The sequence below is a fragment of the Dunckerocampus dactyliophorus genome, chromosome 1, assembly GCF_027744805.1.
Source record: "Dunckerocampus dactyliophorus isolate RoL2022-P2 chromosome 1, RoL_Ddac_1.1, whole genome shotgun sequence".
NCBI lineage: Eukaryota > Metazoa > Chordata > Actinopteri > Syngnathiformes > Syngnathidae > Dunckerocampus > Dunckerocampus dactyliophorus.
The window spans coordinates 11,217,502-11,237,977 of NC_072819.1; the positions used below are offsets into that span (position 1 = coordinate 11,217,502).

Here is a 20,476-nt window from a genome sequence, read left to right on the forward strand (position 1 = left end):
CAAAGTGATTTTTTTCATCGGACCCAGAATTCCTGGCTGCACCCCTGCTACTGGCTATATGAAGAGAACACATCACTGGTGAAACTTCCAGAGGATGACACGCCTTCTTAGGGAGACTTTGGATGTGAGAGTACATTGGTGGAACTTCTAGGTGCGTGAGAGAGCACTCGTCAAACCTGGTGTCTTCCACTGCTGAGAAAGCCTGGTCATCTTGTCCGTTGAATTCAGTGATTTGACTGTCACACACATACTCACATTAGCATATGATCACAATGTGAGCCTCGAAAACTCCCCATACTCCATCAATTGTTTCGTCTTCAAATGCCGTATTAAAGCTTTTATTAAAGCAAGATACACTAGGTCCCCAACTTACGAACACCCGATTAGCGAACACTCGCGGATACGAACACAAGCCAACTGGTCTATATTTTATTTTTAATTTTGCCTTGTAGTCACTCAATCAGTATTTATACTGCTACTGTACTGCTTGACCAGTAGAGGGCACTCTGACACTGCTAATGGGACCAACAGAGGACGAGTGGGGAGATAAAGCTAAATATAGGTGTGTTTACTACCTGTATGCACTTATGAATATGCACGCACTTTAAATGTTGGTTAATGTATAGAATTGTTTTGAGATTTATAGTGGGAACATTGCTCCAAGTGGTGAAGATGGTTTCACGAAGGGCATCAACTGTCTGGAACTGATGTCCATTTTTATAAACTTCCCTTGACATCCATCCCCAAATGTTCTCCATGGGATTTAAATGAGGGGAACATGCAGGTCCAAAAGAGTGATGTTATTCTCCCTGAAGAAGTCCTTGGTCAAGCAAGCATTGTGAACTGCAGCGTTGTCCTGTTGAAAAACCCAGCTGTTACCACACAGACGAGGGCCCTCAGTCATGAGGGATGCCCGCTGCAACATCTTCATGTAAGCAGCCACCGTTTGAATGAACTCCACTCCAATCCACTGAATGAAAAAGCACCCCAGACCATGATGGCCCCCCCTCCACTGTGCCGGGTAGAAAACATCTCAGGTGGGATCTCCTTGTCATGCCAGTAACGTTGGAAGCCATCTGGGCCGTCAAGGTTACATTTTTCCTCATTAGAGAATAAAACATTTTTCCACCTTTCAATGTCCCATGTTTGATGCTCCCTGGCAAAGTCAAAACGGGCAGTTTTGTGGCGTTGAAGGAGACGAGTTATTTGAATTTGTTTTTTAAACCCTTTTCCTGCAGATGCCGTCTGAAGGTTATTGCGCTGCAGTCGGCACCAGTAAGGGCCTTCATTTGGGTCAAAGACCGCCACGTGTCTTGATGGACAGCCAATCGGATCCTCCAGCTCAGTGCAGGTGTGATTTTTTTTGGGTCTACTACTTGACTTTTTTGTTCCATAATGCTCAGGATCTTAAAAAATTTTGAATGACTGTCTTACTGCGCCCAACCTCAGCAGCAATGGCATGCTGGGAGAGGCCTTGCTTATGCAGCTCAACAATCCAACCACGTTCAAAAAGAGAAAGCTTCTTAGCTTTAGCCATCGGGAGGGCATGACAGTGTGAATGCCTGACAGAAAATGAAAGTTTTGAGCAGATTTTGGCTTTTATAGCCTATGGTCTTAAACTTTTGATCTGGTGATAAACAACCTTTTTCAGATTTTGTTTTGTTTAAATTACAAGTTCTTTGTTTTTTGTCTCACGCCCCCTTCTTGCTTTTGCATACTGTAGCTCTACTTAAAACCTCATTAAGATCCAAATGTGCAAAATGAAAATTCTAGCAAATTTTCAACTGGTCTTTAGATTTTGATCATGAGTGTATAAACGCAACACTTTTGTTTTTGCTTTTGAGATGAACTCAAAGATCAAAAAATGTTTCCACATCCACAAAATCACCATTTCTCTCAAATATTGTTCCCAAATCTGTCTAAATCTGTGATAGTGAGTACTTCTCCTTTGCTGAGATAATTCATCCCACCTCACATGTATGCCATATCAAGATGCTGATTAGACACCAGGATTAGTGCACAGGCGTGCCTTAGACTGCCCACAATAAAAGTCCACTCTGAAATGTGCACTTTTATCACACAGCACAATGCCACAGATGTCGCAAGATTTGAGGGAGTGTGCAATTGGCATGCTGACAGCAGGAATGCCAACCAGAGCTGTTGCTCGTGTATTAAATGTTCATTTCTCTACGATAAGCCGTTTTCAAAGACATTTCAGAGAATTTGGCTGTACATCCAACCAGCCTCACAACCGCAGACCACCACACCAGCCCAGGACCTCCACATCCAGCATGTTCACCTCCAAGACCGTCTGAGACCAGCGACTCGGACAGCTGCTGAAACAATCGGTTTGACTAACAGTTCCCGCCAATATCGAGCAACTTTGCACAGTCATTGAAGAGGAGTGGACCAACATTCCACAGGCCACAATCAACAACCTGATCACCTCTATGTGAAGGAAATGTGTTGCACTGCATGAGGCAAATGGTGGTCACACCAGATACTGACTGGTTTTTGACTGGTGTCCCAAACCCCTTTTCAAGTCTTTGATATTTTGTAGAACCTGTTGGAAACGTCTCCTGTATGTTTTTTTTCGAAATGCTCTGACCATTTTTTTGTGGAGTTATATGCACAAATGCCAAAAATTGTCCTATCTGGCAGTGTTAAAGAATCCTTTAAAAAATTCCTGGATCCAGATGGTGATCCGGATCACCGCCAACATTTTTTCAGTTCTTCCATATCCCATTTCCGACAGTTCCTGAAAATTTGATCCAAATCCATTCAGAGCTTATTTATTTTGAACAAAACAAACATACAGATAAACACCGGTAAAAACATAATGTTCGGGCTGCGCTTGCGCGTTGGGATGCGCTTGGCGTAAATATGGCATGAACTGCCGGTGGAAAATGTATATGGATCCACACATCGCATATGTTCAACAGCTGCAGTTTTATTGACTGGCTTCAGGAAGTACATAAAGGCACAGGTTTTTTGGAACTACAAGCACCCGTGGATTTCAAAGGTGTGGCCGTCTTACAAATCCAGCCACCTCCACCATGCCCTCACTGATTTCTTTTTGAAGCAGCCTCTGCATACCCTCACGGATCCAGCCAATAAATTTGGATACTTGTGTGTAAATGCCATATTTGCCTTTTCGTGCACAGCCTTCGCCCCAGCTCACAATCCCCGTGAGAAAAATGGTAGATTTGTATTTTGTAACATGTGGTCCGCCACTGTCTCCTCTGCATGCATCCTTTGCTTCTGTGTCATAGCCGGCGCAGAACATGCGTGTCGAGATGTGAAAACTGGTGGATTCTTGACAAATATGGCGGGCCACATAAGGTACGGAAAGGCGCTGCAAGATGGTGGATGGTTTTTCATCTTCGCCAATGCGGCCAAAACCGCTAACAATGCCGTGCGGCTGCTTCATCAGCACCTGTAGAGACAGTTTGACAAATAGTATACACATGTACTGTACGTAAAAGTGAAGCCGATAAAACTCACCGTCTCAGCAAAATCCGGCTCAGGTATGCAGGCTGGCAACATATATCTGGAGAACTTGATGGGTGTGGTCAGTTTGATAAGTGCAATGTCATTGTGAAAAGTATCTGGGCGGTAGTTATGGTGCTTGAAGATGGCCTCCACATTGTAAGTGGCTTCATACCCTTCGTTCTCCTCCGTGTTAAACTCACCTGGATGGACAGAAGCCACCAGGTTCAGTTGTCATTTCGCAGTAAAACGGCACAAAGACAGACTCTGATTGGTCAGTCAGACCCACCCAGCCTCACAGCAATGTAATTGTGCTCGCTCATGCAGTGCGCTGCAGTCAAGATGATGTATTGGTTGAGGATGGTGCCACCACAAAACCCTTGACCTTCGTCGTTGAGGAGAAGTGCCTGTGTTGAGAAAAGCACAGACTTTTTAACAAGAACAGTAGAGCCCTGCAATTTGTGGAGGTTGCTGTCCAAGACCGCCTGAAATTTCACCATTAATTGAGTCGCCCATAAAAATGTATATCTACATGGCTAATCTCCCATGTCCCAACCCCGCCCCCAAGCCCTCCTACTAGCTTGGCGTTGAAAGGTTCCACCGATTTCGGAGAAACATTTGCAACAGAAGTGACTGTCGTAATTATGGATTTGATTCCGCTCAAGCACCCTCCTCTTCTCTCTCCAATTGCCATTGTTCACTCGTGACACAATCATCTTTAAGCCCGAAATACAGTATACCTCAAACGCCCCAAAATGGGGATGGGTATTTTTGGGGGTGGGGGGCGCCCCTGGGTACACACCACTACCACAACAATTTCTATTTAAGCTGTGGCAACGTCTGAGAAAGCTATATAAATTGGATTTTTTCATTTTCCTGTATTTATAAATTGTTACCAACGAATGGTGAATGATTTCCTATTTCCTATTTTGTTTCCTATTTTGTTTTTTTTGTTGTCAGCAAAGGCTGGGTCCTTATGAGTCCTCCGCCCGCGGCTGAGATGTCTACCCTTTGGAATTGTGCCACCCTGTTGTTTCTTGCGATACTCTCGTCGGAATCGCACAGTGGAGAAAAAAAAGAGATAAAAAAGACTTAACCAATATTAAATAATGGAGCCAAAGTTATTGTTTTATATTTACGTGGGGTTTGTCTCTTGCTGGAAAGTGAAGAATAGCCCTCCGTCGCCAGATTTAGCTCACAGAGAAGTCTTATATTTTTAACCATAATACTGTAATATTAACAACTTTATTTATTACTTCTAGCTACTTAGCACTATTGTCAGTGTTATTTTTTAAATTGCCTTTATATGTACGGTACGTACATTTGAGCATTAAGACTTTGGTAAGTTTCGGTTTTGGTTAAAGCCATGGCCGTCTCTTGTGTCCCTGCAGTGATCCCGTAGCCTGCAGTTACAGTTACTGTTGAGCAATGTGGTGTAAATAAAGAATAATAAGAGTGTAAAGGTGACAAAAAGGGTGTTATTTTAGGTCTACAACACTCTAATAATGGTAAAGATTGTATTTAGAAAGTCATAAACAGTTTTTTGGCTCTAAAATGTAAATGTTCCATTTATAAATACTGAATCCTACTTCGTGAAATTCACTTAGCAGTCAAGTCTGGAACCAATTAACCGCAATATATGAGGGATGACTGTATCATTAGTATATGTTATTCATTTATATCAGGTGTCATCAGGTTTATATCAGGTGTATATCAAGCCACATGGGGCCAGCAGCTGTTTTTTTATTGGCCCACGGCACATTCTAAAAATATAATTTAACAAGAAAACCAAAAAAAAAACCCACAAGAGCAAAAATGTAAAAATCTGCAGTAATTTTACAACAATAAAGTAAATATTTTCAGACAAAAAAGTTGTAATCTAAAGAGAAATAGTCGTAATTTTGCAAAAATAACGTAAGATTCTGAGGAAAAATAACAGTACTTTAAAGTTGGAATAGTAAAGAAAAAATATGTTATATTTTAAAAGTCATAATATTATGAAAAACAAACAAAACAACGAATAAGGATGTAGTTTATGGAAAATTAGGTTGCGGAAAAAGTTATATGTTACTAAAATAAAGTCAAAATATTAAGGGAATAAAATCATAATTACGAGAAGAAAAGTTGACAGTTGAAATAGTTGGAAAAAAACAACAGCAGAAATGGACAAAAAATCTGTAACTGTACAAAAATAAAGTTAAAATATTGAGAGAGAAAAGTCCAATTCTAACAAGAAAAATAGTCACAAGCAATTTTAAATAAACTCGTCATGTTAGGAGGAAAAATAATGTCATTGTAGGAGCATAAAGTTGAAAAGTATTTTTGAAAAGTCATAATATTATGAGAAAAAAACACAATATGACAAAAAATTGATATTTATCGGGCCGATAGGAGGAATTATGACGTCATACCAATAAATCCAATAACATTAAAAATAGCTCTCATAACCATAATTTAAAAAAAACTGTCTAATGAGGCGAGATTACCTGAACTGTGGTGTGTGTTACTGGGCCAAAGGTGAGCAAATCAAGCACTCCTTTTCTGACGTGCTGCACACCTCTCCTGAGCTCACTTGTAAACAATCATGGCGTTGATCGTGTGGAACTTCTTTACCCTTGTCACTACGCAATAATACCTTGTCACTACGCTATAATACCCGCAACGCAATCTGTGCCACGCATGCACTACGTCACTTCCTCCTTTAGCAAATTTTTACGACAGCGCTTCTGTGACATCAGGTGCTGTAATAGTTATTATTTTTTAAAAGTATGAACACAAATGGTCAATAACCATACTTCATATATGTAATACAGTCAAACCTGTCTTAGCGGCCACCTGTATAGAACGGCTATCTGCCTATAGCGGCCACTGGACAAATCCCCCGCAGAAAATGTATGTGTTATAGACCCTGTGTATAGCGGTCACATGTCTAACGCGGCCAGCGGCCACCCATTTTGTATCCCTTGGTCAATATTTGACCGCATATAGCGGCCAAAATGCCGACTCAAGCAGAAGCTTCATGCACGAAAAAGTTTTGTTTTTTAATCAATGAAGCCGTTGTGTGTAGACTTTAATTACTGAGTTGTAGTTCGACATAAAAAAGCCGTCTTCTTACTTTGCAATGCCGCCCTGAAAAGATTCCATGACGGCCAAAACGGTAATCTTCCCACTTTGCAATGCCGTGGATTGATTCTAAAATAGCCAAAACACCTGAATAAAACATCTAAAATATCACTTAATTGCCGACTAATTAGAGATTAGAAGCCCATTCAATAAGAAAGGAGCGATGGTATTGTTAGGTTACGACGATCATCGCACCTCCTCCACACTCAATTGTTCAAGCACACACCCATTCATGACTGCTTCACGCGTATCCTGTACATATATCCTCGGGCTCCTTCACTCAAATTTTTATTTTTTGCTTTTAAAATCGTGTTTTAAAAAAATCAAAGATGGAAATTTGTGACGTTCTGCAGGACGGGAGCGAGCGTCCCCTGTCCTGCGCTCTTATTTGGCGGGCTGTGCCTTCTCCAGGGAGGAAGAGGCAGCCGCTTCATGCCTGGTGGCCGTGCAGCTGCGGTCAATTAACATTTGTGGCGGATAAAAGGCCAGCGCCGTCAGGTTCATTGTTCATGTTCAATAAATGAGTTTTTAAAAGAGATTTAAAAACTGACAACTCTCAACTCAACTCAAATGCAGCAAAAGCACAATCCCCCCATTTTTGTATTTCATCCTTGGGACTTCTAATGTGTGTTGAGAAAAGCGCAGGGCCCTGGGGTGGTGACGGACAGTTAAAAGCTCAGCCAAGTATGCTGGAGAAAGTCCATTAATGGCCTTGAACGCAAATAAAAGGACTTTAAAATGTATTCTAGGGAGTCAATGGAGAGAACGGAGAACTGGAGTGATATGGGTGTATTTTGGCGCATTAGTAAGAAGGCGAGCAGCTGCGTTTTGTACCAACTGGAGCCTGTGGAGGAGGTACTGATTTACCCCAGTGTAGAGGGCATTACAATAATCAAGCCTCGAGCTGATGAATGCATGAATCGCTTTTTCGAGATCTGTACTAGACAAAAAGGGCTTTACCTTTGCCAGGAGCTTGAGGTGGAAGAAACTAGCTCTTGACCACAGAACTAATTTGCTTATCAAACTTTAGACTGTTGTCAAAAAACACACCAAGGTTTTTAACGGCAGGAGCAAAAGGAGGGGTGGGGGTGTTAAAATTGGTTTCACTGTGCGGTAAATCAGGGGTAAAAACAATGTACTCCGTTTTTCCTTCATTTAAATGAAGGAAATTCTGAGACAGCCATTGTTTGATGTCATGAAGGCAGCTACAGAGGGGATCTAGTGCGTTCTTGTCACTGAGCATTACTGGTAGGTACAGCTGTACATCATCGGCATTAAAATGAAAATGGATATTGCGTCTGGAGATGATTGGACCCAAAGATAGCATGTACACTGTCATAGTTTGAGCTGCTGCTCTGTCGCCACCTTGTGGTTTGTCTTTGCAGCACACCTACCTGCCTAGGGGAGGAGTTTCCTGCCACACCTGGGTTCAATTATCGCTGGACTATTTAACTCTCACATTGTTTGCTTAGTATTTGCCAGATTGTCTTCTGACGTTCAGTTGCCATGCTCTCACTCTGTTACCTTGCATACCTGGCCAAGTTTAGCTCTTGTGAGTATTTCCAGTTCTAGACCTCCTTGCTTAGTCTTTTGTCTGTTTCATGATTTACACTTCTAGTCTCGTGTCTCGAGTCCTATTTTTGTTATACCTTGTTTTTTGCTCGACTAACCTAGTCCATGTTTTTGTACCTAGCTCTTGCTTCAGTTTTTGACCACAAGTTTTTGCTACTTCTGCTTGTACATTTTTTATCGTATTTTTCCCGTTGTGCTTTTCTCCTGCCTAGTCTGTGCAGCGCCATTAGTTCCGCCTTTTGCTAACTTAGATTTTCTGCCTACCTTATTGTGCAGCTTCCTGAGTTCTTTGTGTGTATTTTTCCCCGCGGCTGTGCCCGGGTCATGCTTTTGGGACTGCATAGTTCTACCACGACTAAAAGTAATAAAATTACTAAATTGCCACCGGTGTGTTCTCTGCATTTTGGAATCCAATCTTTCAGCTGTAAGCCACCACAAGACATACACTAGGTCCCCAACTAACAAACATCCGACTAGCGAACATTCGCGGATACGAACACAAGCCAACTGGTCTATATTTTATTTTATTTTGCCTTGTAGTCGCTCAATCAGAAGCAGCCACACAGCTAGCCACACTGGACAGCCAGCCCTTTACCATCGTTGAAGATGGCGGCTTTTGTCGGACAGTAAAACACTTACAGCCATCGCTATTTTTTGGATGTATGTTTGCCAGAAAAATACGACTTGATCGCCACACTCCTGCACACGTTGATAGACGTAAATAAGGACATAAGCTTTATTACATTAATGGACGTCAGATGTTAGCCCTGTTAGTTTGCTAGGTCTGACAGCGCAGTGGCTGGATAAAGACTTCAAACTATACGCTTTGGTTTGTTTAAAAAAAAAAAATCCATTTCTAGAAACAGAACTGTTCCCAATTTTTGCTACTTTTATATATTATTTAATTAGTGGTGTCATATTTGGTCAGGTGGGTTGGTGAGTTTGAGTGCCCAAGTGATCCTAGGAGCTATGTTGTCTGGGGCTACATGCCCTGGTAGGGTCTCCCAAGGAAAACAGGTCCTAGGTGACGGGCAGGACCAAGAGTGGTTCAGAAGACTCTGTGAACAAAAACAAGAGGAGGGACCACACCTCGCCAGGACGTGGGATACCAGGGCCTCACTCTAGAGCCAGACCCGAGGGAGGGGCTCGCAGGCAAGCGCCTGGTGGTCGGGCTTTCACCTGTGTCGCCCGGCCGGGCCCAGCCCAAAGAAGCCGCACAGGATCTCCCCCCTGTAGACCCACCACCTGCGAGGGCAAGCATAAGGGTCCGGTGCAAAGTGTTTTGGGTGGCAGTCGAGGGCGGGCCAAGGGTCCTGACTGCTGTTTGTGCATACGCACCAAACAGCAATTCAGAGTACCCAGCCTTCTTGGAGTCCATCAGAGGGGTGCTGGAGGGAGGACGGGGATATCGAGTCCGAATGGGTGTATGTACTCTGCCTCCATTGCTGAGGCAGCCGATCGAAGCTGTGGCCGCAAGGTGGTCGGTGCCAGTCGTGACGGCAAGCCCTGAGCCCGATGGTGGACGCCAGAGGTCAGGGCTTCCGTCAAGCTGAACAAGTAGTCCTTTCAAGCCTGGATGGCTTGTGGGACTCCTGAAGCAGCTGACAGGTACCAGCAGGCCAAGCGACACGCAAAAACACGGGTGTGGGAGGAGTTTCGTGAAGCCACGGAGCACGACTTTCAGACGGCTTTGAAGTCAACAAACTGTCTGACGCCTCCCGGTCCACATTGTTTACAGTGCGGTCGGATGCCTGCTGACCTTGAGTGAGGGTATAGTTCAGGGGTGGCCATTACGTCGATCGTGAGCTACCGGTAGATCGCCAAGGTAGTTTGGGTCGATCGCGTAAACGTCACTTTGTAGTTGTCAAAGACATCATTCAGCTGACATTAAGCTAACATTTGTGGCGGATAAAAGGCCAGCGCCGTCAGGTTCATTGTTCATGTTCAATAAATTAGTTTTTAAAAGAGATTTAAAAACTGACAACTCTCAACTCAACTCAAATGCAGCAAAAGCACAATCCCCCCATTTTTGTATTTCATCCTTGGGACTTCTAATGTGTGTTGAGAAAAGCGCAGGGCCCTGGGGTGGTGACGGACAGTTAAAAGCTCAGCCAAGTATGCTGGAGAAAGTCCATTAATGGCCTTGAACGCAAATAAAAGGACTTTAAAATGTATTCTAGGGAGTCAATGGAGAGAACGGAGAACTGGAGTGATATGGGTGTATTTTGGCGCATTAGTAAGAAGGCGAGCAGCTGCGTTTTGTACCAACTGATTGCTCCGCTGCAGCGTTTCAAGCTACACACGAAGATGCAACTTTCATCTTTATTGTTCTGATTATGGATGAACTAACTCAGCGGTAAGATGTCTATATCTACAACAAAAGTTATGTTCACTTGTAGCGGCTAGTTACGTAGAAAAAAAGTGTATTGTTTACTGGCTTTGCTTGGCGTCATGAACTCTCCTACAGAAATCAGTGTTTTCTTCACGTTGGCTTCTTAAACTATTATTTCATGATTAAATTAAAAATGTTCCCATTGGTGAAACCTTTTCAATATGTTGCCTTGACTTTGGCTGCATTGTCTTTTGCATAATCATTTTAAATTCTTATATATGGGTAATGTTTGATAGCAAATGCTAACTGGATGTAATACATGAACTGTGTGCCCTAATGAACGTGACATAGCTAATTTGACTGACATATTACCAGTACTCAGGTTATGTACACAACTATTTAGAAGTTAAGTGTAATTATCATTATTTCCATATTGAAGTGAATTATGATAGCAACTACAGTCAAACCTGTCTTAGCGGCCACCTTTATAGAACGGCCACCTGCCTATAGCAGCCACTGAAAAATCCCCGCAGCAAATTTACGTTATAGACCCTGTGTATAGCACCCATTTTGTCTCCCTTGGTCAATATCTGACTGCATATAGCGGCCAAATTACCAACTCAAGTAGAAGCTTCATGCACGAAAAGGTTTCGTTTTTCAATCAATGAAGCCGTCTTGTGTAGACTTTAATTACTGAGTCCTAGCTCAGTCACAATCATTCACAAGATCCACACAAACTGTCAGTTGTTCCACATAAAAAAGCTGTCTTCTTTTGAGCTTGCTATTTCCTGGTCAAACATGTAACTTTAAGAGCATTTGCGCCAAAACATTACCGCAAAGTAGGCTGGGAATAGGACGTGCTACCAGCGACGCTACAATAAAAAAAAAACATACGCTTGCAGCGGGAGCAAAACTGAGTTCGGTTGTACTTAATTGAAGTATTTTAGAATGTACTCACGTTATTTTTCATCAATCCTCATCCACAAATCCATCAAAGTCCTCATCTTCTGTATTCGATGCAAACAAAGCCGTCTTCTTTTCCGTTCGCTACTAGTCTGTTAACTTGTCAGTGTTATTCAGCTCCGAAGCAAAGAAGGAACCTTCTCCTGTTGCTTCTGCCAACTTTATTTATTGAAGACGGCCACCAGACAGCAGCTCAGAACACACACACATCTCTCAGCATCGTCTCTCCTTCCTGCTTGCCCACAAGGGAAAGGTTAAACAAGCCCCACTACATAGCTGTCCAGCCAATGCCTGTAACAAGTGACACTGCTGTAATGACAACTCTGCCGTATAAAAAGTAAAATATTAAAAACAAGCGTAAGACATTACTAGCACAGCTTTGTTCTGTGGGTCGTGGATATATTCTATCAGTTATTATTAAGCCTCTAGCTTCCTTTTAGTAAGTAAGAACCTTGGCTATGATTGCACTACATTGTCATGTAGACCTACAAAGTACACTTGGAAGAACAAGAGGTGAATAAATGTATTGCAACTGATGTGAAACTGATGAGGGGTAGGATTAAATAAGCTTTGCTTCTTCCTACTCCTTTTTGGACATGCAAAATTGTGAATTGTACTATGTGATGTGCTACTGTTTGACTCATGCATGTTCAGGATTAAAACCATGAACCATGATAACAACAAGCCTAGTAGTGCTGTACAACTTTTATCCGCAGTCCGCAGTGCCCTCTACTGGTCAACATTATTATTATTATTATTTTCCCTTTTTTTTTTCCTTTTTTTCATGTACTGGTCAACATTCAAACTGGACGCCAACCTGTCTATAGAGGCCACCTGTCTATAGCGGCCACTTTTGCAGACTCCCTCTAGTGGCCGCTATAGACAAGTTTGACTGTACTTTGATTACCTGTAAACTTTGAAAATGTGAATGTGAAATACTAATCATTAATATTTACAATAGAATTTCAGAGTTTACTGGTTACATTTTGTATATGTTATATGTTTTATAGAAAGAGGTACAGTAGATCAATTTGACTTGTACTTGCATGCTGAGAAACTGCGTGCACTCCTGATATACATGTATAACATACATAAATACGTACTTATATTTTTTAAAAATAAATGTAGTAAATATATATACTTTGTATATTTATAGTAGTAGGTAGATCTTTGGGAATTGGTCATTTTAAAAGTAGCTCGCAGGCTAAAAAAGTGTGAGCACCCCTGGTATAGTCGATCGGTGGAAGGAATACTTTGAGGCCCTTCTCAATCCCACTGACATACATTCCATAGAAGAATGTCTGAGGATGAAAACGTGGACAGTTCCATCACTGTGGCTGAGGTATCTGAGGTAGTCAAAATGCTCCCCAATAGCACAGCTCCGGGTGTGGACGGGTTTCACCCTGAATTCCTCAAGGCTCTGGATGTTGAGGGACTGTCTTGGATGACACGTCTCTTCAACATTGTGTGGAAGTCAGGAACTATACCTCTGAACTGGCAGACCGGGGTGGTGGACCCCCTTTTCAAGAAGGGTGACCGGATGGTGTGTTCCAACTATAGGGGGATCACACTCCTCAGCCTCCCTGGGAAAGTCTAGTCTAGTTCCAGGGTGCTGGAGAGAAGGGTACGACCGTTAGTCGAACCTCGGCTACAGATACATAAATAGGTACTACACATAGCTGCATGAAAGGCAGCCATTCACTGTGGCGCCATTTTGGAAAAAAAAACAAAAACAGAGGTAGAATGTGGTTTTCGTCCTAGTCGGGGAACACTGGACCATCTCTGACGCCTGCAAGGGTACTGGAGGTTACATGGGAGTTTCTCCAACCGGTCTACATGTGCTTTGTAGACTTGGAAAAGGCATCCGGCAGTGTCCCTCGCGGCATCCTGTGGGGGGTGCTCTGGGAGTATGGGATTGGTGGCGCGCTACTTCGTGCCATTCGGCCCTTGTACAACCGGAGCAGCAGCCTGGTTCGCATTGCCAGCAGTAAGTTGAACCTGTTTTCGGTGAACGTTGGCCTCTGCCAAGGCTGCCCTTTAGTACCAATTCTGTTCATAATTTTCATGGACAGAATTTCTAGGCGCACCCAAGGCGTTGAGGGAATCAAATTTGGGAGCCTTAGGATGTTGTCTCTGCTATTCACAGACAATGTGGTCCTGATGGCCTCATCGGGTTGTGACCTTCAGTGTTTACTGGGGCGGTTTGCAGCTGAGTGTGAAGCTTGTGGGATGAGACTCAGCACCTCCAAATCCGAGGCCATGGTTGTCAATCGGAAAAGGGTGGATTGCACCCTACGGTTTGGGAATGAGATCCTGCCCCAATTGGAGGCGTTCAAATATCTCAGGGTTTTGTTCACGAGTGAGGAAGGTCAACAGGCGGATCGGTGCAGCGTCTGCAGTTATGCGGTCGCTGTACTGGACCGTCGTGGTGAAGAGAGACTTGAGCCGGAAGGGAAATCTCTCAATTTACCGGTCGATCTATGTTCCCACTCTCACCTATGGTCATGCGCTTTGGGTCGTGACTGAAAAAACGAAATCGAGGATACAAGTGAAATGAGTTTTTCTCCATAAGGGTGACTGGACTCACCCTGAGAGATAGAGTGACGGGCTCAGAGTAGAGCTACTGCTCCTTCACATTGAGAGGAGCCAGTTGAGGTGGCTCAGGCATCTAGTCCGGATGCCTTCCAGACGCCTCCCTGGTGAGGTGTTCTGGGCATGCCCAGCCAGGTGAAGGCCCCGGGGCAGACCTAGGACACTCTGGAGGGATTATGTCTCACAGTTGGCCTGAGAATGCCTGGAACTGGAAGAGGTGGCCAAGGACCGGGAAGTCTGGGCTTCCCTACTGAGACTGCTGGCCCTGCGACCGGACCCGGATAAGCAAAGGAAAATGGATGGATGGATGGATGGATGGATGGCTTGGTGTGTTCATGTTCTAATCTTGTCACATTTCCTATACTTCAGAACTACTACTAATCGTTTTAATATGTAATTTGGAAAACCGTATTACTAAGATAGTCCATCATAAGGGCATAAAAAAGTTCAGGAAACAACGAAAACACACCGAGAAGCCACCATTCTCGGCGTTTGCTAACCTTGTCTCTGTCGTTGCACACACTTGAGTGAGCAACAACAATCACATTTAAGCTATAACCAAATGTAAAACATTGTTGGATTTGGAATTATTCAATAAACACCATAACTATACCGCCAAAATTGATGAATGAAAACAATAAGGAAATATATACATATATACATATAAAAGAGGAGACACACCTGGATCCAGGAGAATGCACGCAAAGGTCGACGCACTATGATGACTGAAAGGCGGCCACAAAGGTGCCACTGTACCGTGGTTTTTATGAAGTCCAAAGGATAAATCCAGCAGAATTAATGGGTAATATGCAGCAATTTCACAAGTGACCCTATGTAAACCTTACGTATGGTAACCTACATAGCGCCACAAGTATACACATCATATCCGCTGACGTAATTAACCAGAAATAAAGATACATTAAATACTGTATATCGTACACATAACATGTAAAACAAACCATAACATGTCGTGTTGTTCTCTCTGAGATGAATAAAGTATCCATCTCAATTTCACAAGTGACCCTACGTAACTTTACACAATGTACGTCCTCATCACAGGCATACACATCATATCCACTGACGTTCTTCCTCTTCTTGTTTATGGCGGGTCGCAACCAACGTTTGGGTGAATACTGCCACCTACTGTACGGGAATGTAGAGGCGTTGTGTACTTTTGCAGGGGAAATTACAAAACACTCGAAGAAATGGATATGATGCCGCTTTCAAGTTAAGGCAATAGATTTGACGATAAGCGACATAGAAGATTGACGGATGGATGGCAATGGCTGTCAAGACAAGGAAACATGGCTGCTTCACGTAGGACTACTGCCATTGAAGGAAACAGCTCACTGAACGAGAGAAACCCGACGTTTTAAAGGAATTAGTATGCTGTTCAATTCTGACATGATTTCACCAAGCGTTGGATTGTTCACTAATAGGGAACCTGAGCTAGGATTAGACCATTGTGAGACAGGTTAGTTTCACCCTATTGATGATGTGTTCTGTTGTATGAAAAGTTTAAAAAATCTTTCTGTGTAAGGTCTTTCTGTGACCTAAATATAAAATGTTGCATTTTACATGTTTCTATATTGCTGGGGTATGACGTTTGAGTGTTGTTTATGTGTGATACGTTTAGTGTTGTTTGTAAAATGACACTGTGAGTCAGACATTTATATTGAGTAATGACCTCCTGCAATTTCCAATGGGTTGACAATTGTATTGTATGTACTTTATTTATCCCACAGCGGGGAAATTTACTACAAGACAAGCTCATTGTGAGTTTATTCATAGCTCATGATTGGCTCCAGTCAAATAAAGACCTACCTGGTCCTCACAGACTCGTTTGCGTCACAATATGCCACTTTATGACGTGGATATGTGCAGCTTTTACAACGGTGCGGCTTATACTCCAGAAATTATAGTACTTTAAACTAGCAAAGAGTACATTTGGAATACAGGAAGAGAATAAATGTATTGCAACTGATGCGAAATGGATGAGGGGTAGGATTAAATAAGCATTGCTTCTTCCTACTACTGTTTGGACATGTGGAACTGTGAATTGTATTATGTGATGTATTCCAATGTAACTTGTATGCATGTTCAAAATAAATTAATAATACTCTTTTTCACCTATATCACAAAGCTGAGATGCAGTTTTTATTGAAATATACATCAATTCTTAGCATATCTACATGTGTTGCTTTACAAAAATATCAAAGTAGCCCTTGTATCCTTTCATTTTTCACTACAGTATGTGGCCCTCTGTGGAAAAGGTATGGACACCTCTGATTTATATCTTAACTGGAAGTTTCCTGATTGTTTTTATTAGGCAAGTCAAAGTGCTTTAAAGCTATTATTAGCTATTATTATTAATAGTTGTGAAATAGTTTGTGGAGTGTTTCTTTTGTACTTGGTTGTTGAAGTCTAAACAGCAACACCACACAGTCCTACTCAACTAATATTTTTTTGTTAAATACCACAGTGACTACAAAGAATGTAAACCCCGAATTGGGACACATCAACATTATCTGTATGACTTGTCTCTACCTGCCATGGACATTCTCCCGGCGGGCAGTCCTTGCCGTTGACGATGCGGGTCATTCCCGCCATTTCAGGAAAGATTTCTTCCTCTTCCTCCTCGTTCATGATTGCATCGCTGCTGATGTTTCCAGGAGATGTGAAGGCAGTGGAGGTGATGTTGCCTTCAACGTCGTCCGACATGGTGACGTTTCCCTTGGTGGAGTTATGGCGCTGGTATCTGAAAATTGTCCGGGTCTTTCCACTGATAGTGGCGCCACATTTGAAGGGCTCTACAAGAATGTTGTGGAGTGAGGAGGGAAGTTGAGAACATCAGAAAGTGGACCCAGAAAGTAGACTCACCATTAGAATGACAAGATTTGTCATTGGGAAAATATCCATCAGCACATGAGCATTCAATTTGTCCTTGCACCACCTTGCAGAAATGTTCGCAGCCGCCATTTTGGTTCTCACAGAGCTGAGGAGCAGCTGTTGGGAAACAGCACAGCATCGAGATCGGTTAGGTCAGAGAACCGGTACTCACCTGGGATGAACAGGTTTGCTACTTTGGCACGATCATTGTTATTTTTTTAGATTGATGATAAACAGTAGTAAAGTCATCTAAGATGGACGTCCTCAGGCACAGTGCTTCTTTTACCAATTTCACATTTGGAACCCTGGTAGCCTTCAGCACAGTAGCAGCTATAACTGCCAATTCCATCTTCACAACGTCCTCCGTTGTTGCAGGGCATGGAAAGACATGCATCGCCATCTGCAGGGCAACCACAAAATTTATGGATCACATTTAACCAAAAAACACCAACTCAACTTCACAGCATCTAAGTCTTACCAATATACGTGGCCCAGAATTTATCCTGGAAAAAAATGAAGAAAAAATCAATCAAAGGTGACATCTGACAGAAAGTAGTGCAGAAAAGATTAACATATTAAGAGTTCCCCCACAGTTCTGGGGGCTGTCGGGTTGTGTCTGTGTTGTTATGGCACTTGCTCAATATCAATAAACACAACAACATCGAGAAGAACGTCAGCTACAAAACTAAATGTAACTGACTTTACAGCGAAGCGAAGGTAAAGCGAAGGTAAAAAAAAAAAAACAAGCGAACAGTCCGAGACCAGTGTATTTGTGAGTCATTTTGCAAGAAACATAGCCTAGCTTGAAAGCTAATACTTAGCCACACCAACAGTACAAGCATCATTCCTCTACTGCAAAGTCTCCCCTTTACTTTGATACCAAGATCATCCATGTAGACATTGTAGATGCAGAAAAAAGGTTCTTTTTTGAGGCTATGTCTTTTTCTAGCAAAATAGCATTAGTGCAGACCTGCCAACATGTATGAAATTGCTGTACTCAACATGTACTGTAATTTGACTCTTGAATAAGCTTGTATGCTTCACTGATCTCGATTTTGGTTTCAGTTTCGAGTTCAGGCTGTACAATACAGATAAATAAATAGATATTATCAGTTTCACAATAGTATTTCAAATCGCAGGGGTGGCACAAAAATATTTCTATCCCCCAGTGGGATCATGACAGAAAATAATTGAGACCCACTGGGTTAAAGGGAGGCAGCTGTGACGGAAAACAATATTTCAACTTGCAAACATTTTACTAACCTACCTTGGACTTACATTCCGGTGCAGACTATGGTACAGACAGCACAGTGGTGTGAAAAAGTGTTTGCCCCCTTTCTGATTTCTTGTTTTTTTGCATGTTTAAATGTTTCGGATATTCAAACAAATTTAAATATTAGCCAGTGACAACACAGCTGAACACAAAATGCAGTTTTTGTTATTAACTGAGAAACCTACATGTGTCCCTGTGTGAAAAAGTGATTGCCACCCCGTTAAAAACATAACTTAACTGACATGAATTAAGGTCTATCAGTTTGGAAAAGGTTATAAAGCCATTGCCAAAGCTTTGGGACTCCAGCGAACCACAGTGAGAGCCATTATTCACAAATGGCAAAAACATGGGACGGTGGTGAACCTTCCCAGAAGTGGCCGGCCAACCAAAATTAGCCCAAGAGGCCACATAAGGCCCCACAAAAAAAACATCCAAAGAACTGCAGGCCTCACTTGCCTCAGTTAAGATCAGTGTTCATGAATTCCACCATAAGAAAGACACTGGGCAAAAATGGCCTTCATAGCAGAGTTCCAAGATGACAACCACTGTCTCAATTTTGCTAGAAAACATCTTGATGATCCCCAAGATCTTTGGGAAAATACTCTGGTCTGATGAGACAAAAGTTGAACTTTTTGGAAGGTGTGTGTCCCATTACATCTGGCATAAAAGTAACGCCGCATTTCAGAAAAAGAACATTATCTCAACAGTATATATAATATATGCCATAATATAGTGGTGGTAGTGTGACGGTCTGGGGCTGTTTTGCTGCTTCAGTATCTGGAACACTTGCTGTGATAAATGGAGCCATGAATCCTGCTGTCTACTAAAAAATCCTGAAGGCCATCTCTTCATGACCTCAAACTGAAATCAACTTGGGTTCTGCAGCAGGACAATGATCCTAAACACACCAGCAAGTCCACCTCTGAATGGCTGAAAAACAAAGTGAAGACTTTGGAGTGGCCTAGTCAAAGTCCTGACCTGAATCCTATCAAGATGCTGTGGCATAACCTTAAAACGGGGGTTCATGCTCAAAAACCCTCAAATGTGGCTGAATTCCAACAATTCTACAAAGATGAGTGGACCAAAATTCCTCCACAGCGCTGTAAGAGACTCATTGCAAGTTATGGCAAACGCTTGATCGTAGTTGTTGCTGCTAAGGGTGGTCCAACCAGTTATTAGTTTTAGGTTTCACTTTTCCACGCAGGTTCATGTAGGTTTGGATTTTTTTCTCCCTTAACAATAAAAAGTTTCATTTAAAAATTGCATTTTCTGTTCAGTTGTGTTGTCATTGACTAATATTTAAAATTGTTTGATTATCTGAAACATTTAAATGTGACAAACATGCAAAAAAACAACAAAATCAAAACAAAATCAGGAAGGGGGCTCTTTTGTACACCACTGCATGTACAAATCTTTTTTTTCTCTTTAAATTTAGTGGATGCGGCTTACATACTAGTGCGCTCCTTAGTCCGGAAATTACTAATTAGATTTCAAGAAAAAACTGCATCTCAGCTTTGTGGTGTAGGTGAAAAAGCCTATGATTAGTATGAACTTCGGTCTTTGATCTTTTTATTCCCCAATTTTCCTGTTAGGTTTTTTCCCCAAACATTTCAACATTCTGAAATAATCTTCGTAAATTTGATTTTTAAAATAGAAAAACAGCCACCGGATATAAATAGCACCCGGGCTGCACTTTGGACACACCTGGCCTTAATGATACCTAAATTAACTCCTAAGTCACTCACACTGGATACAGAACACATGAAGGACATAACATGAAGTAATACAAACTCTAAATACAAGAATAAAATGAAACTGTAATAAAAAATTTTTTTAAAAAGTCAAAGCATTACCAACCTTTCCATGTCAGTAATGAGACTGTGTCCTGACTGTATGTCATCTGTCATCTGGGTAGACGTTACAATACAATCTTTATCCTTAATGATGCTCGTGACAGTCCAGTGTCCATTTCAGCACACTGCACTGTACGCAGTTCTCAAAAGAGTCTTGTGTTTACGAACCAAAATAAAGTTTTTAATTAATTTATGGGAGCACGCACGTAACCACAAAACAGCAAAACCCCATAAACCGAGGATCACCTGTATTTGTAAAGTTTGTGAAGACATTTAACTCGTAAAAATCTAAAAATAGAACATTGTATATACAGTACAGTAGTCTAGCTAACAAACTAGCCTAGGCAGGATTAAGTGGGTATATAGTGCAGTAGCTCTTATAATAGTTAC

At 42.1% G+C, this 20,476-nt stretch overlaps 1 protein-coding gene across 1 annotated transcript in view; it reads right to left on the minus strand.

Annotated features, from left to right (window-relative positions):
- Positions 1-2,930: 2,930 nt before the first annotated feature.
- The window catches only part of LOC129177369 (uncharacterized), a 38,940-nt gene continuing 21,394 nt past the window's right edge, over positions 2,931-20,476 (minus strand). The window contains exons 20-26 of the mRNA XM_054768481.1: positions 17,439-17,463; positions 17,247-17,360; positions 16,952-17,077; positions 16,619-16,881; positions 3,779-3,896; positions 3,505-3,692; positions 2,931-3,436 (exon numbers count right to left, since the gene is read on the minus strand). Of these exons, the coding sequence (XP_054624456.1) occupies positions 3,017-3,436; positions 3,505-3,692; positions 3,779-3,896; positions 16,619-16,881; positions 16,952-17,077; positions 17,247-17,360; positions 17,439-17,463 (1,254 nt within the window). The 3' untranslated portion in view covers positions 2,931-3,016. The remainder of the gene's footprint in view (positions 3,437-3,504; positions 3,693-3,778; positions 3,897-16,618; positions 16,882-16,951; positions 17,078-17,246; positions 17,361-17,438; positions 17,464-20,476) is intronic.